At 43.8% G+C, this 17,995-nt stretch overlaps 1 protein-coding gene across 1 annotated transcript in view; it reads right to left on the bottom strand.

Moving 5' to 3' along the window:
• MGAM2 (maltase-glucoamylase 2 (putative)) overlaps window positions 1-11,430 on the bottom strand; it is a 96,629-nt gene extending 85,199 nt beyond the window's left edge. The window contains exons 1-3 of the mRNA XM_075557418.1: window positions 11,325-11,430; window positions 10,253-10,257; window positions 7,566-7,640 (exon numbers count right to left, since the gene is read on the bottom strand). Coding sequence (XP_075413533.1) covers window positions 7,566-7,640; window positions 10,253-10,257; window positions 11,325-11,430 — 186 coding nt within the window. The remainder of the gene's footprint in view (window positions 1-7,565; window positions 7,641-10,252; window positions 10,258-11,324) is intronic.
• Window positions 11,431-17,995: the final 6,565 nt, after the last annotated feature.

The raw sequence follows: 17,995 nt of genomic DNA, 5'->3' as shown, positions 1-17,995 counted from the left end.
ACATTTCTACGCATACAAAGATATCTTATTTATAGACAAGGTACAGAAGGGGAGAGATGCTATTTCAATAGTCATGATGGAAGCTCGTGATGGAAATATGTGTCTGGGCTCCAACCTCACACCTTACTCATAAGTCAACTTTAGATTAATTACAAATAATCGAGTTCTGAGAAAACAAAATGAAACAGGACGTTCAAAACCCTACCTAAGTATAGTTGGTATTTCAAGGTAATAGAAGAATGATACATTTATGTCTTTATGTGTTACTTTTGTTGGTCTATTTTCACGAGTAGGATTGAGATAAATAATGTTCTATCTGAAAAAAATGCTAGATTAATTTGTCACTAATTCAAAATTCTCTGCCATCGAGTCAATTCTGACTCATAGCGATCCTATAGGGCAGAGGAGAACTGCTCCATGGGTTTCTAAGGCTGTAGCTCTTTTTTTTAAAGGGGCATAATTTATTCCACAAAAACACGTTTTCAAAAGTTGTTGCAAAAAATATATATAACACAACATTTCCCAAGTTAATGTTTATATATACAATTTAGACATCAATTATGTTAATCATACTATGCAGCCATTACCAATATCCCTTGCCAAATCTTCCATCATCAAAAACAGAAACATACTGCTTCTTAAATTATGACTTTCACTTTTCCCTTGTCTTTGGTCCCCCAAAGCCAACAATCTTACATTTACCTATTCTAGATATTTCGTATGAATGAGATTATACAATAGTTATCCTTTGTGGTTGACTTGCCTTACTTAAAACAATACCTCTACACCACTATGCTCCCCATAAGATTAGCTCAAGACTTTCTTGTGACTGCTTCACAGTTTAACTTCTCCTTCAGCCCAACACTGTTTCCTTTATTGTGACCCCCGACACATCTGCAGATCCAGAGAGTGGTCACCCTGCACCTCCCATACACACACACACACACACCCTGCTTCCTTCACACTGATATCCATCTCAGAGAAAGCTGGCACACAATCCAACCTGCAAAAGCCCTTTCCCAGGAGCTCTGTGCCCTGTCTTCTGTGAAGCCCAGTTCTCCTCATCGGCAAAATGGTCTCATACCACCTTCAACCCAGAAGATCCAAAGGGATTTTTAAGAGATCACATAGTTGTCAAAGATTGCTAAGGGTCAAGCTCTGTTCTAAGCAACAAAAAAAGTTTTAATATATTTTATCCTGCAACAATCATCATATAGAAACACATTATTTTTCACAAATCGTGCACTCATGTAAATAGGTGCACATGCATATAATGGGTATAAAATACATTGGAGAATAACATTCAAAAGAGCTCCATGGTTTTCATAGAATTCCCATATTTAAATAGAAATTGGTATTACTTTTTACTCTCTAATTTAATTTTTATTTTTTATTAATCGTTTTATTGGAGAGCCCTTATAAATCTGCTGACAAGTCATCATTCAATTGTATTAAGCACACTTGTACATATGTTGCCACCAATTTCCAAAACATTTTCTTTCTACTTGAGCCCTTGGTAGCAGCTCCTCCTTTCCCCCCTTCCTTCCCCACACTCCCACCCTTGTGAATCCTGGAACAATTATTTATTATTGTTGTTATTTGGTGTCTTACACTGTCCGCTTTATGGGAGTAGAAGGCCTCGTCCTTCTCCCACAGAACAGCTAGTGGTTTCAAACTGCTGACTTTATGGTTATCAGCCCAACAAGTAACCCACCGCGCCACCATGGCTCCTTGCTGTTATTTGCCTCAAAATGCATCAGTGTAGATCAAGCATTTAAAAGGGATGAAATGAAGCCAGGCTAGCAGTACAAGCTTTAGAATGTATCTAAGAGTCTTTCTAAGATTCAAAGAGAAGCCAGACACATTAAAGAAAGAGGCAGTTAGTCTTCACTGTATAAGGTTTTAAAACTACAACAAGATTATAGAATCCACAAACAAAGATAAAGGACAGTTCAGAATGTCTTACAAAATATTCCACCAGCCAGATACACGATGTTTCCATCATGAATAGCTATTATCTGTATCACCAAAGGACACACGTTCTTAAATATATATATAAGAAAGCATTGCCAAGCAAACCAAAGAGTACAATACAAGAATAAGTGGCGTAATTAAAGTCTTTGGAATTCTACACAATACTTGGTCCACAGTGTTCATAAAATATAATTACTTACTCTTCCTGAAGAATACATACCTTCACACCTCCCAAATGAAGATTTTTTTTAAATAATCGCCTCCACGGTGCCTTTGCAATTAATACAACAGGGTGTCTAGTGTTGTTTTGAAAAGCTCTTCCTTTGAATGTAGGCTGATAACAACGTGAGAGAAATTCCAGGAGGGAAGAGTGTCATCTGGTTGTGTAGTTGAGTGTCTGACTCACACAATATGCATCTTAGGCTCTTAGAGAAACAGAGGTGTCAGTCAATGCCTCCTAAGAAAGGTTTCTTCTGGGAAAGTTGTGATAGTGAGTGCGATTTGGGTCTATGGCCACAGACAGCTTCAGAGAGTACAGTTATCCTGTCTTCATGGTAAATTGTGCTGTGCGATGCTTCCACATTCCATCATGGAAATGAGAGTGAGGGGGGAATTGCCATTCCCTGCATGAACATTGAGGATCCTACAGAGGCACACATTTGAGAAGAAAACTCACAGCCATTGAAAAGCCCCTGCAACACGGTTCCTCTCCAAAACACAGGAGAATAATTCTACTTCAATTGTGAGTTGGGATTGACTCCTGGTGACGTGGTAGTTATGCTGTGGCTGCTAGGAGCACTTCAAAGCCACCAGTTTCTCCACAGAGAAAGATCAGGTTTTCTACTCCTGTAAAAGGTTACAATTTTGGAAGCCTACAGGGACCCTTGAACTGTCCTATAGGGTCACGATGCATCAGAGTTGACTCGGTGACAGTGAGTTGGCTTTTTGCTGTGTTTGGGGGATGGACTCCAAGACAATTGATTTGGTTTGGTTTGGGCACACTATGGGCAAGTCAAGAATGTGGATAAGGGCCAGTTCCTACCTACAGAGGGAAAGGTAATCCTAGATAGAAGTTTCACATGCACTGTGTTCTCAATAAGTTTAACCTTACATAATTTCTTCTTGTTTTCTCTTTCTTTTTTTAAAATCATTTTATTGAGAGTTCATACAACTCTTATCACAATGCATCCAGTCATCCATGTGTCAAGAACATTTGTACATTTGTTGCCATCATCATTTTCAAAACATTTTCTTTCTACTTGAGCCTTTGGTATCAACTTCTCATTTGTCCCCTCCCTCCATCACGAACTTTTGCTAATTTATAATTTTTTTTCATATCTTAACACTGACCGATGTCTCCCTTCATCCGCTTTTCTGTTGTCCTCCCTCTGGGGGGGTGATTATATATAGATCATTGTGATCAGTTTCCCCTTTCTCCCCGCCATCTTCCCCATACCCTCCTGGTATAGATACTCTCTGTATTAGTCCTGAGGGGTGTATCTGTCCTGGGTTCCCTGTGTTTCCAGCTCTTATATGTACCTGTGCATATGTACTGATCTAGCCGATTGCTAAGGTAGAATTGGAGTCATGATAGTGGGGGCAGGGGCAGGAAGCATTAAAGAACTAGAAGGAAAGTTGTATGTTTCATCGGTGCTATACTGCACCCTGACTAGCTTGTCTCCTCCTGGCGATCCTTCTGTAAGGGGATATCCAATTGCCTACAGATGGGCTTTGAGTTTCCACTCCGTACTTCCCTGCATTCACAATGCTGTGATTTTTTTTTTTGTTTTGGGTCTTTAATAGCTGATCCTATCAAAACCCCATGATCACTTAGACTGGTGTACTTCTTCCATGTGGGCTTTGTTGCTTCTCAGCTAGATGGCCACTTGTTTAACTTAAAGCCGTTAAGACCCCAGACTCTATATCTTTTGATAGCCGGGCACCATCAACTTTCTTCACCACATTTTCTTATGCACCCATTTTGTCTTCGGTGATTATGACTGGAAGGTGAGCTTCATGGAATGCCAAGTTATTAGAACAAAGTGCTCTTGCATTGAGGGAGTACGTGAGTAGCGGCCCAAAGTAACCTGACAGATTTTAACAGATATAACCAGATGCATAATTCAGCAGCAAAATAATCACAGAAGAGTATCTTTAGAACATCTTGCTTCAAACCATACAGTTCTTAGTTTACCCCCACACCAAAGCAAACCAAGAAGGTAAAAGAGAGAGTGAGGCTCTCAACCCCACACAGGCACACCAAGCCCTAAGGATGATGTCCTTAAAGGAAGCTACCAAGGGACTTAGAAGACTGTAGGGTCAACAACAGCTCAAACATGATATTCCCTGCTGGAGCATACCATGACAGAGGACAATACAGAGGATACACAGTGGGGCGTGAGTCCAGTCTGAACCCCCGACAGAGGAGGAACCAAGAAAGGAACATAACAGATCAGCAATGGAAGCCAAGCCAAGCCGCAATGTCCCTGAGGAGCCCCCAAAATAGACTTCAGGCTAGGAGGGGCAGTTCCTGGAACCCCCCAGGATCAGTGGGGAGACAGTCATAACGATCAACAGACAGACCTGGAATTATATATGCTTTGGAGTTTTTTGTTGTATATACAATATATATATATATATATATATATACAAGAGGGATATATATATCCCTCTTTTTATTCAATTTTTGTTTTCTTCTTGTAATGTTTATGTTATTGTTGATTTGCCTACCTACATAAGATAGGCATGGGAAGCAAGCTGGAGGAGAAAGCAATGGTACCAATGATTCCAGAGGGATTTAGGAGAAGGAGGATGCAGAGGAAGGGAACAGTGAGCAAACGCCACAGACATGGGAACAACTAGAGAATTAAAATCAACGAGGAGGACGTAGAAATCCTGAGGGTGTTGGAGCAACATCAATGTAGCTGAGAGGAATTACTAAGAGGCAGAATAAGGGCAAGCATGATGGTGGAACAGGAGGAGGTAAAAGGAAACAGAGGAAAGTTCTAGAAAAGAAAGCTATCGATAGAGTTATAAACATAGGTGTGTGCTCATATAAATAAACCTTTTAATTCAGAAAAATAGAGGTATTGACCTATGTACATATATTTATATGGAAACACATTGAGAGAGTGGATGGACTTTGGGCATCTGCTCAAGACCTCCCTCAATGCAAGAACACTTTGTTCTAACAACCTGGCATTCTGTGATGCTCACCCTCCTGGCACAATCGCTGAAGACAAAATGGGTGCACAAGCAAATGTGGTGAAGAAAGTTGAGGGTGCCCTGCTATCAAAAGATATAGCATCTGGGGTCTTAAATGGTTGAAGTTAAATCTGTGGCCATCTAGCAGAGAAGAAACAGGCCCACATGGAAGAAGCACATCAGCCTGTGAGAACATCAGGTGTCGCCAGGATCAAGTAAAAGGCATCAGAAGACCCCAAGTAAACAAAGAAACAAAAAGCATATTGCTGAGAGCGAGAGGGACCTGAGCAGAGACCCAAAACCCATCTGTAGTCAATGGGACATCCCTTCACAAAAGGGTCACAAAGAAGGGATGTGTCAACCAGGGTGAAGTACAGCAACCAGGAAACACACAATGTTCCTCTGGTTCCTTGAAGTTTCCTCATCCCTGCTATCATGACCCCAGCATGTGCACAGGTACAGATAAGAGTTCACAACACATGGGATACAGGTCAGATAAATCCCTCAGGAACAGAAATGGGAATGGCGATAGCAGGAATGTGGGGAGATACCAGAGGGAAGGTGGGGAGTGGAGGGGGGAAGAAACCTTGGGGTAAGGGTAACAGGAGACAGCAAACAGTGTAAGATATAATAATAATAATAAGTTATCATTTTCAAGGGGTCCGGAGGGTTCAGGGTGGGAAGGGAGGGTAAAAAGAGGAGCTGATACCAAGGGCTCAAATAGAAAGTAAATGTGTAGAAAATAATGATGGCAACATATATGCAAATATGCTTGATACACTTGATGTATGAATTGTAAGAGCCCCCAATAAAACGATCTTAAAATAAACATTTTAGAAAATTAAAAATGATGGCTTAAAAATCACATCACGTAATTATCCAATTTATCAAGTGACAAATACAAATACTGCCGTTATTCTTGAAAATTCTGAACTTATTCCATTCATATCATGGGTGGTGGATGAGACTGTCATGGCTTCTCATGCATCTCTATCAACTGACAGGTGTTCAGAATCTGCATTTGTGTGAGAACAACTCTCACCATCGTCCTTCTTTAGTCTCTCGACTTTCCACATCTGACATTTCCTTGCTACATCTTTTGGGGACGCAAAGAGCTAAACTTGACATGCCATCACCTCGAATGACCATTGCATATAACTCCTCTTTTTCAGTTCTGACTCCTTGCCCACAGGGACCTGTCACTTCATACACGGTGGTTCTCATTGAACGTAGTGTCTCCCAAAAATTTTATCTAGACCTTCAAGTACATGAACTGGTAAGCAATGATTTAGCACAGTGACTCATGCACATGGGTAAAATAGAAAAGTCTCTGTTTAGACAGATTTCCACTGATGTCAGTGGTACCTGAGCTTATGTGAATGTACAAAAGCACAGACAAAAGATAAGCGTGTGTAAGAGGCACAATGTTAATGGACTGGGTGCTAACTGAAAGGTGGGCAGTTCAAACCCACAGCAACTCCACAGAGGGGTCACTATGAGTCAGAATTGACTCAATGGCGTGAGTTTGTCAACAGTTCCACAGTAGAAGATACATAATGATTTGGTATCCTAAAGATCGCACGTGCTGAGGAAGAATTTTGACCAGGGACCGCCAAAAGAACAAACATGTCCTGGAAGAAGTACAGTCAGAATGCTCCTTGGAAACAACGATGGAGAGACTTCATCTCGCTTACTTTGGCAGTGCCATCAGGAGAGGCCAGTCCCTGCAGAATGACATTGGGTCTAGTGAAGCAGAGAAGCAGTGGAAAAGAGGAAGGGCCTAGAGAAGGTAGGTGGACACAGTGGCTTCACTGATGGACTCAAACATAGGAACAGGTGTGTGGATGGTGCAGTGGCAGGTGGTGTTTCGTTCTGCTGTACCCAGGGTGGCTGTGAGTCAAAACAGATCCAAAGACATCTAGCAGCAATGATTCCAGCCCTCCAGGGAACCAGGACATGGCTCTACACTGTCCTGTGAGGTTCCTAAGAATCAGAATCAAGTCACAAACACAGCAGCAATATAATATAAATGTCAATATAAATAATAGAACAAGCCGCTTCAGTTCTACAAGTGGCTCAGCCACTCATTCCCTATCCTCAAGGAGTACACCATCTAGCCCACACACATTTAACCCTTTATGACTCTGCTCAGAACCGCACCTATGACAACTGCACCACACCTGGAGCGCCTCGCCCTCCCCAAGAGCCCACAGGTCATCTGAGAGCTCCATCTTCCCCTCTCTCTCCCACTGCCATTCATGTCACTGCTTCTTTCAACAAGGCTGAAAGAAAAGACCCCAAACGCTCCATCACCACCCTCCTTCTCTCCCCTCCCCGCAGACGGATCTCGGTGAACAGGCCAAGGGCAGGAAGACTAGTTCTCTGACCTGTGTCACTGCCTGGCCAGGAGCACAGTCTATCCTCTCCGACTCAGGGATTGCCGGGCACTCTGCCACAAAGGACTCTGTGGAGGAAGAAAAGACCGATGTGAACGTGGGCAACGTAACCAACAGGAAAGTTGGCACTGCCATCAGCAAACTATCAGGCTGTTCCCCAAGGTAAAAGGACATCAGAAATCAAGCAACGACTGCAGTGGGAGCACGCAGTCACGTGCCCGGTGTGACCCTTCTCCAAGGGTTAGACCCACCTGCTCATTGTTCACTTGCTTTATGGAGAGACAACGATTGGCTCTGAAAATTCCTCATGGTAAAAGTATATTTGACCCTTTGACCAAGTCTGTTTTTCCCCGTGGACAAGTCTCAACGTATAGAATCCAATGTGGTCCTTTTGTAGGTTTTGTTCGTTTTTAGTGACATTTACAAGTTGGACAACCATCATGGCTATCAAATCTCCCCAAAATCCACCCAGACCTCACCCCCATCAAAGAAACTCCCCACCCACTGGTGGTATCATGTACAACCGAGACTCCGTTTACAAGAAAATGAAGAGATTTATTGAAAGTAAAGAGGCAGCGCAAGTCAGGAAGAGAATAAATTCCATTTCGCAGAGGGAGTGAGATCCCACACATCAACATGGAGGAAGGGTGGTGGAATTCTTCTTGAAGGAGACCCAGAAAGCTGAAGGAAATTACCCCCTTGGTAGCTGAAAATCTAGAATATCACCAAGCGGGGTATTCCTGAGTCAGCGGCTCGGGAAGGCAAACCTGAGTTTTTCCCAGGTGGGTTACAACTTGGTCATAGCATATTTACTTGATAAAAGGAGGCTGTGCCTAGCTAAAGCGTCTTACAGGGCTGATGTGACCTAAGGAGTGTGGGCACAGCCCTTCACTGTTGGCGGTGATGGTGAATGTACTGGTTTTAGGTCAGAAAAACTTTAACTTGAATTCTTTTGAAATGCGAAGTTCCTCCAACTGGTTAGGGGACGTGAGTTTGAGCCTAGGGATTACAAAATAGATTCCCCACCGCACGCTCACCCTCACCCCGGGCAGATTGTTAAGATAACTGGTTAGAGCAAAATAGTTTCCTGAGGAGCTCTTGCACAAGGAGTTAATTCTGCTGGCCTTCCATTGTTTTTTAAGTCCATTTTCCACACAAATTTTTGAGCATAGGGAAACTGCTCCTTAGCTGCGTAAGTTTATACAAAGCTTAACTGGTGCTAGGGAAAAATAAGAGCAAGCAAAACAGAGTCTTAAGACACACCAGACCAAGTTGGCCTTAAACAGGAGGGAGCCCTTCAGCAGCACCAGGCATCCTGACTCGATCGCCCCTCCAGAGAGGTTTGTCCTCCCCTCCTGCTGGTGTCTCCGTCTGGTGTATATCAGGTCGCTCCAAGTCAGGGTCAGCCTGAAAGCGCCTAACAACAACAATGACAGCCCAGAGTGGGACATCCCTGCTCCCCTTGCCTGCTCTTGGCCCATGAAATCCATGAATCTCCATTCTGTCTCTATGAAACAGCATTTTTTACACATCTCGGCTAAATGGAAGCACATAATTCATGGTCTTCGGTGGTTGATGTCTTTCATTTAGCGCATTGTGTTTAAGGTGCACCCGTGCTGCAGCACACATACATTAGGATGCCTTTCCTACTTATGGCTGAGTGTCAGTGTACTGTATGAATAGGCAACACTGGGCTTCTCCATTCATCAGCAGGTGGATGCCGGGGGCTAATTCCCATTTTTCCCCATCATGGTGCAATAGCTTTGTGCGAATGGACGTTTTCAATTCGTACCTTCCAAGTCATAGTTGATTCTATCTAGTTGATGTTATCTTTGGCTCGTAGAGGACCCACCATACTTCTGTCAAAGTGTTTTCGCCATTCTACAGTGATGCAAGAGGCTAGCTTATCCACATCCTTAATAACTGATATTGTCTGTCTCATTGCTGTTTTCCAGTGGGCGATGATGTAGACTCTTCATGTGCTTACTGACCGTTTGCATATGTTTGGAGTAATATCTCTTTGAGCCCTATGTCCACCTTGTAATCGGGTTGTTTGTCCTTTGATGGTTGAATTATCAGATTTCTCTATATATCCTGTTGCCACACCCTTATCGAATACATGATTGGCAAATACATTCTCCTGAGACATCTTTTCACTCCCTTGGTTGTGCCTTTTGAGACACAGGTTTTTACGCTGAGAAACTCTACTTTTATATGGGGCGAGGTTAAAAAGATGATAAATGCAAAAAATATGAAAAGACAATGTTGAGTGAATGTCTAGACTTGAAATGGGGCCCATAATATCTACACAGCCTCCCTTTCAAGTTGTTGAGAGCGAAGGGATGGAATAAAGAAGATGCACGTGGGACAATCGAATGTCCACACGCAAAGGAAGGGCAGCATACATAGTAACACACTCAATACGGAGCAGAGCCCTGAATATCACGGGGCAGCAAACGGTGTATGGACATTTTCCATTCATTTTTAATTCCATTTTCCACAAATGTTTGGAAGTCTCCTGATGTAAGAGTTCAAACTGTAAAACAGAAGAATCTTTGTGACCTTGCGTTCGGTGATACCTTCTTAGATATGGTACTAAAAGCCCTGAGCAACATTAGAAGCAGGCAAATGGGTTCCCTTTCATGTTTTATCCCCATTCAGAGAACCCCTTTCAAAACGGTCTCTGCTATCTGTGTGTCTTTACAATTGTGTGTGTGTGTGTGTATGTGTGTACTAGAAATTTGTTGTCTTAACCGTTCCTTTCAACCCATGCAAACATGTCTTCAAAGCACTTGATAGGGTCCAACTTGTAAAATGATTAAAAGTAGAACCGCTCTAGATGAATCAGAGCCTGGTTTAGGATCCGTGCAGGTAAGAAGATGTCATTCTAGGTCAAATGACAGGAACAACTTCTTCGTATACAGTAGCATTGATATCATGCACCCAGTACCCCTACAAGCCTCTACAAGGTAAAAGAATGGTTTGGACCAATGGTTTTCCAAGCATCTTCCAATGCCACAGTTGTCCACAGCAGGTGTCTCCATGCTTACTGTAGAGGGTGGTGAAGCAAAAACGGAATTTGTTAAGGTGTTGGCCCTAGTATGCTTCCTTAGCACCCAAGGCTTAAGTTTGATTTTTGCGTCAGACTTTATCTTATAGAGCAAAGGCCAGAATCCCAGCCCCTGTCTGAAATAAACAGAGATTTTTTATTTCAGACGTGTTCTTGGATTGTTTAGGGTAGAGTGTGTGCACATAGGAGAGGGCATGCAGCTGTCTGTTTCTTCCAGAGCAAGCTAGCAGTTCCAAAGCTTCTGTGAAGGAAATCATCGCGATTTCAACCCAGCTCAAAACTGGAGGCTGAGCGTAACTCACATCACAGCCAAACAAATTAGCTCTCAACGTCCTTGGAACCTAATGTCTCCTTCCAGAAACTAATAGAACTGGACACTGTTGTCTTCATGGTCTCCATCCTTGGAGGCGCCAGTCCCCTCAAGACTCTGGGTTGAAGGACAGGCATCCTGGTGAGTTTAATTCTGCATCCTGTTAGAATGGTGTGAAGTTGGACTCTGGAAATCTTGCATATCACTAACAATCAAGGTCTTGCTTGTTAGCAACTCCCATTTCAGTTAGAGACTTAAAATTAGTCGCAGGTATGGATTGTGACTACTGCAGTGCTGACGGGTGAAAAGTCCAATGAGAGGGCTTCCATTGCCAACTCTTCCCTGGGGCAGCCATTAGTATTTATCTTACCTTGGTCTTTCTCCAATACAAGCATCAGTAGAAGGATATCTACAGATAATACAATTATGAAGAAGATGATCAGGAGGACTTCCAACACGCTGAGCTTCCTGGCCATCTAGAAGGACACAGATGCCTGGATTAAAATAAATGACAAAGCCCCCTCTCTTCCAAGAGTCGCTCGGCATGGAGATTACAATGAGTGGATCTACAAAACAACTTGTTTGTCAGCATCCCACTCTGTCTTACTTGTGAATTAGGTTTGTGCACTCAACATATCTAAACCTCCCAGTGGTTTACTCTATGTCTCACCCTCCCTCCTCTCCCCTCACCCCAAGTCTCTCTTGTTGCCTCAGCATTTCTCTTTATCTAATTCAGATAGCATTTATTGCCACTTATCACAGTGTCTCAACGAACTCTGCTCCTCCAACACCTCAAGAGCTTTTGCCTTTGTCACATAAAGGGGTGCTTGTGGAAAACTATACCAGACATGAGGAGCTGGGGGGAGGGTTGGGTGGACCAGAGTGAATGCGGAAGATAAAGGCTTTAGATGGTTCACAATGCCCTTTAGATGCCTGCTTTCCACACTGATCGCCACACCCCCCTGCAAACGAGGAAGAAAGGGAGATTCTGGAAAGAAGAAAGTAGAGAAACCAGAATCCAGGTCTCTTTTTCTAGTTTCCCTTGCATAATGCGGAGGGGGTTGACTGCTTCAGGGTCACTGATACGTTTAAGGATCGGGTGGTACACCAGCAGAGTCCCCTTCATACTCTTACTCATATGTTCTCAGAAACAGAGTTTTTGTTCTTGTAAAATCTAAGTCTCTGGTATCCATGGAGGTGGAAGTGACCCACCCATGCTATCATCATGCTGAGCTGATCTTTGGCGCATAAGCCTTGAGAAGACTAGTGTTCTAAGTCACCTTTTATTAAGCAGTGGACTAGATAAGTTAGAAAAGAGAGCGTTGCTTTCAAAAGAACTATTGATGTCTGGTTTCAAAAGAAACTCCTACACTATCATCACAGGTGAATCATAATTCTTTTGATTGCTGTGTGATCCAAGGTTGTGCACAACCTTAATAACCACAATTGTTTTACTAGCAATCAAGCGGAGTATAAAAATCCGTAAAGAATACTTCTTCCTTGTGACATTTTTGTCCATTTGACTTCTAATCAAATGGCTCGTGGTTCAGTCCCACCAACTTCTCCACGGCATAAAGAAGTGTTAATCTGCTGCCTTGAGAACCTTACAGAGCAGCTCTTCTCAGGCCTCATAGGGCTGCTGCCAATTGGAATTCACTCGATGACAATGTTATTGGTTGTTGTTGTTTATTGAAATGTTACCCCAATTGGAAATCATACATGAAATAAATGTCAATTTCTATTATTGGTTAAATGTGATATTTTTCCTAACAGTCCCAGGCAACAAATTGTATAAATGTAGTCACCCATAGTGACCCTGAAGACAATGTACAGAGGCAGGTTTTAAAACATTTGGCGAATTGAAGGGTGTCCTGAATTAAGAATAAATAAAGCTTCCTTATTCCTAATTCTTGTTTCCACTTTCTTACTAACAAGCGGGCATCATCTCTATTTGGATGTCTATGAGAGAGAGGAAATGTTCGTTCTCTTTTCATTCCATTCTTCCACAAACTTTTCAAAATCCTCATATATTTTTTTCAAGGGGCTCTCATGACTCTGTCCGGTAAGCATCAGGCTGTTAACCCCAAGGTCAGTGGTTCAAATTCACCAACCAATCCATGGGGCAAAGAGGAGGCTGTCAGCTTCCAAAAAGGTTGAGATAGTTGGAAACCCTATATAGTGTCATCAGAATCAAGTGGGTTTGGTATATCCTCTTGTCTATAAAATACGGTCAGATTTATTTCTGGATGTACTCTCACTTTTCTGCTCCAAGTAAAAGGTTAATCAGACCTCTTGTCTGGGCCTTGCAATCCCATGGTCCCCCTAAAATTCAATGGCAATTCCTTGTCACTTGCTGCTTCCCTGCCCAAGGCTGGGACCATTGTCTACAAGCGTTTTCATTGAAGTGCATAGCTTCTGCTTTTGGTTGAAGTAGTTAACATGTGAAAAAAAAAAAAGAAGTACCTTAAATATTGTCATGGGAGTGAGGAGTAAAAATCTACAGATAATTTGCTAAAAGTAATTTAGGAAGTGAAATGGGGTCTTAGGGTTGAAGTTGGGGGTCTAATAACTATCCTTTATTTTCAACCTAGCTATATCAAGGGACTCTCCTTTAGCTTTGGTTAGTCAAATGTTTTGCTCTAATTCTCTTAAGATATGTGATGTATTATTATATTTCCATATATTTTAATTTAAAAGAGATCTCTTAGTTCCTCCTCATTTTAATACCCAGGTTACCAACTCCTCAATGGCTACAAGAACTGCTTAACCAACTCCCCAGTCATTGCTGTCACCTACCTTGCACCCGTCTCTGCCCATTGAACCCTTATAATTAAACCACCTCCCTAGATCAATCCAGAAATTGGCCAGGTATCTTTATCTCTGCACCTTGCCTGACACAGGTGTCACTGGGACTCTGAATCTGAATGCTGACTGACAATCTTGCCAAACCCTGTCACTGGTCATGCCAGATGTCTCAAACACTGGCTCTTCTTTTCAAGATGGAGATTCTCCCATGGACTCCTCTCTCACCAGCAGCCAGTATCATCTCACAGAGACAATCACGTTTTCCTTACCCCGATTCGGAGCCCAAGACTTCCTACAGAACTGTCTATGCATGGCTATAGAAATTCTACACAACTGCCATCTGGTGGTGGTGGTGGTGGTGGTTGGTGCCCAGGTGGCTCTGACCCATGCTGAATGAATGTCGTCTGGCTCTGTGTTCTTCTCACATTTGCTGCTATGTTTCAGCTCATGGCTGTAGCAACCGTGACCATTGTTCTGGTTGATGGGCTCCTTCATTTTCACGGACACGGTTCTTTGCCAAACATGATGTCCTTTCCTAGTGACTGGTCTTTCCTGATGACATGTCTGAAGTAGACAAGACAAAATCTTGCCATCTTCACTTCGAAAGAACATCCTAATTGTACCTCCTCTCAGACAGATGTGTGTATCCCTCTGGCAGTCCATGTATATTTAGTATTCTTGCCAATTCTATCATTCGAAGGCATCATTTCTCCTTGGGTCTTGCCTATAGGCTCAAGAGAAGAGACTGCTTCCACCACCTTCTTTTCCAAATCTAACCCTGACATCTATTTTCTACCCCTGGTAGGCTTTGAATTTCTCAAAAGTCACATTCCACCAATTCTCACCTCTTCGTTGGATTAACGACCTCCCTGGTAGTATAGTGGGTTACACACTGGGTTGTTAGCCACAAACATGGTCAACAGTTCCAAACCACCAGCCTCTCCACAGGAGAAAAACAAGGCTTTCTGCTCCCATAATGGATCACAGTCTTGGAAACCCACAGGGGCAGTTCTACCCGGTCCTTTGGGGTCACAATGAATTGGGATTGACTGGAAAGTAATGAATCTGTTTTTTCTCCGAAGTTGTCCTTTTCCCTCACAAATGCACCTCCCTCACCATAAACTCTATCGATGATTCCGTATTCCTCTCTAGGAACCATTACAACTTTCTTTTTTCCTTCCATAGCTAACCTTCCAAGAGAGTAACCCACGCTGGGTTAACTTCCTTACCTATGACTGGCAAGGCTTTGGTTTTTCCATTCCACGGAAACTTACCAAGGTCAACCCGACTTAGCTGCCAAAGACACTGAGCACTGATTTAATCATGTAGCTCCACCAACCACTCCCTCCTCCTGAAACACCCCACCTCTGGATTCCTTGGTGCCACTCCAACTTGGTTTTCCTGGTTCCTTTTCCATTTCCCTTACCGTTCCCTACTTAGGATTAAGTGTTGGCAAGCCCCGTGCTTTCATCCTCGCAGAGACGATTGTACATGGGTGTTTACTTGTGCTGTAACCATATCCAGGGAGGTGGTGGAGCATACAGGGGATCAAGTTATGGACACTGGACATAACCAGGCTCATTGGAAGAATGAGTCTTTGGGCCTGGGGGCTCAGGGCCAGATTCTCATGGCGCACTAATTCAAGTGGCATGATGTAATCCACAAAGACATGTTCTACATCTTATTTTGGTGAGTAGTGACTGGGGACTTACAAATCATGAGTGACCATCTAAGGTCATGCAATACCATCTAAGGTGTTGGCCTCTTTCTGCCAAGAAGAAAGAAGAGTGATGAAAGTTCAAGACACTTGGAAACAATGAGCCCAGTGGACTAATGGACCACGTGTGTGTCAGTCTGCAAGTCCAGAGACCGGAAGAACTAGATGGTGCCTTGCTCCCACTTCGCTGTTCTGAAAGGGATCCCATTAGAAGCGCCATCATAGGGTGGGAGGAAGATGGCACATGAAAACCATGAAGGAGTCTAGGCTTGACTCCCAGATAGAGATGAGTGCACAGTCTAAAACTAGGGGTGAAGTCACCCTTCTGCTATGCAAATGAACTCATCCCTGTGGTTCAATTTGCATCCAAACAACAGGTATGCCTATTAGGGAAATAATACCACTATTGATCTTGCACGCCTTAGAATAATCTACCATTTGGGATCACTTTACCCAAGGGCAAAGTTCAGAAGGGCTAGGAACAGAAGAGGGATGGAGACCAGAAAACACAGGGAGGAGGTGAGATGGGTGACCCTCCCTTAAGAGGCTTGAAATGCATGAGGTAAAACAGAATGCACATGAATGAAAGAGTGTAAAATTGATTATTTACCCTGTAAAGCCTCTGGCCCATTCACCATAGAAAGTTTAAAAACAAAAAGTGTGCCCACACATTTTCAGGAATCCCAGCAACTCAGAAAATTTTATGTAACATCTGAAGACAACCCAGTCTGCATATCCAGCTTTGAGATTGAGATTCATAGATCCAACTATACGATGTCTCATTCAGATAGCCCAGAGACTCAACAAATCCAACAATTCGGAGGCAACAGTTACACTCAAAGTGGTGTACCACCATCGCCCCATCTGTTTCCAAACATTCACTCCCCGCCTCAAACACGTTGCACATTAAACAATGGCTCCCTCCAACAGTCCCTGATTCCCCGTCACATGACTTCTGCCTCTCTGGATTTGCCTTGTCCATACAATATGTGTCCTTCGTGTCAAACCTACTTCCCTCAGAGGATGCTTTCAACGTCCACTCAGGTCACAGCTCGTGTGACATCTCTGCATCAGAACACCCTTCCTTGCTATTCTCAGGGCATCGTTTTTTCTCTTCCACGGCTGAAAAAGCCCCTGCCACACGTCGCTGGAGCGCCTGGGTGGCACGGTAGGTAGCTGAAGCGTCTGCCAGAAAAGCTGAATGCCTTCGACAGTTTGAGTCCACCCTGAGGTGTTTCCGGAGATGCTCCTGGCAAGCTACGCCTGCACATCTGTGAGAACCCCCTCCCCCACAGAGCATGACTCCTCTCTGACACTTGTGGGACTGCCATGAATCAAACTCTGCGCCGTGGGAACCCCAACTGTCCGTCTGTATGGACTGCATTTTGTTTATCCAATCATCTGTGGATGGGCATGAATGCTATCATGCTATTGCCACCCTTGACCAGCATGAAGAAGGTTGCTTTGGACATGGGTGTACAGTGGCCAAGGAGTTTGGAAAACAAATGTAAAAGCTCATGGGAAAGTGCCGTGGCCTTTTCACTCCACTTCCCCACGCCCTTTGTCAGCCCCCTACCCCCACCCCTCTCTTGGTGACTTCTCACACGATCCCTCAGATCTGCTCCTTCTTCCCCACCCTGTGGGAAATGCTTTGGTTCAGTCGTCATGCCCTCCAGTCTTGAGGACAGACTCCTACCTGGCTCCTGATCTCTGGCTCCTGCTCCTGAAACCCAGTCACCACACGGCCATGGCCTATTGGCCTGACCTTCCTGCAGCACAAGTGGGGCATTCTCCTTTTGCTGCATTCAAGTCTTCATGGCTCTCCAGGTAAATCATAGACCCCTTAGTGGGTCATCTGAGCTCCTCAAGGCACTACCTAGGTCCACCTACTCAACCTCCCCTCTCCCCTGCACTGCAGCCGTGTGCAGCCTGCAGATCCACTAACCCAACCAAACCAAACTCACTGCCATCCGCTCAATGTCGTTAGGGGCCATGGAGTCCATTCCAACCCATCACTATCACCTCGAACCACCACCATGTGTCTGTCAGTTTGTCCTAATGTGCTGGCTTGTACAGTGTGCCTGGTAGCTGTGGTAGCTGTGTCATGGTGTTTCAAATGCCAGCAGGTCACCCAGAGTGAACAGGCTTCAGTGTAACTTCCAGACTTAGAAAAGACAACGAAGAAAGACTGGGCTCCCTGCTTGGGAGGAAGGAGCCCTTGATAACCATTTGCTCTCAATAGAAACCTCGATTAATCCATAGGAGCAAAGCATCTCTCTCTCTCTCTCTCTCTCTCTCTCTCTCTCTCTCTCTCTCTCTCTCTCTCTCTCTCTCTCTCTCTCTCTACCTACCTACCTACCTACCTACCTACCTACTTACCCACCTACTTACCTACCTACCTACCTACCTACCTACCTACCTACCTACCTACCTATTTTCACTTTCTGCTTCCCTGTGGACTGCTCCCTTCATCCCAGTCAAGGCGAGTTCTACGACTGCAAACATTTCGGCATTGTGTG

Source organism: Tenrec ecaudatus, chromosome 9 (assembly GCF_050624435.1).
Source record: "Tenrec ecaudatus isolate mTenEca1 chromosome 9, mTenEca1.hap1, whole genome shotgun sequence".
Classification (NCBI taxonomy): domain Eukaryota; kingdom Metazoa; phylum Chordata; class Mammalia; order Afrosoricida; family Tenrecidae; genus Tenrec; species Tenrec ecaudatus.
The sequence above is the reverse complement of the archived record's forward strand: the minus strand, read 5'-3'. Positions and strand labels throughout refer to the sequence as shown.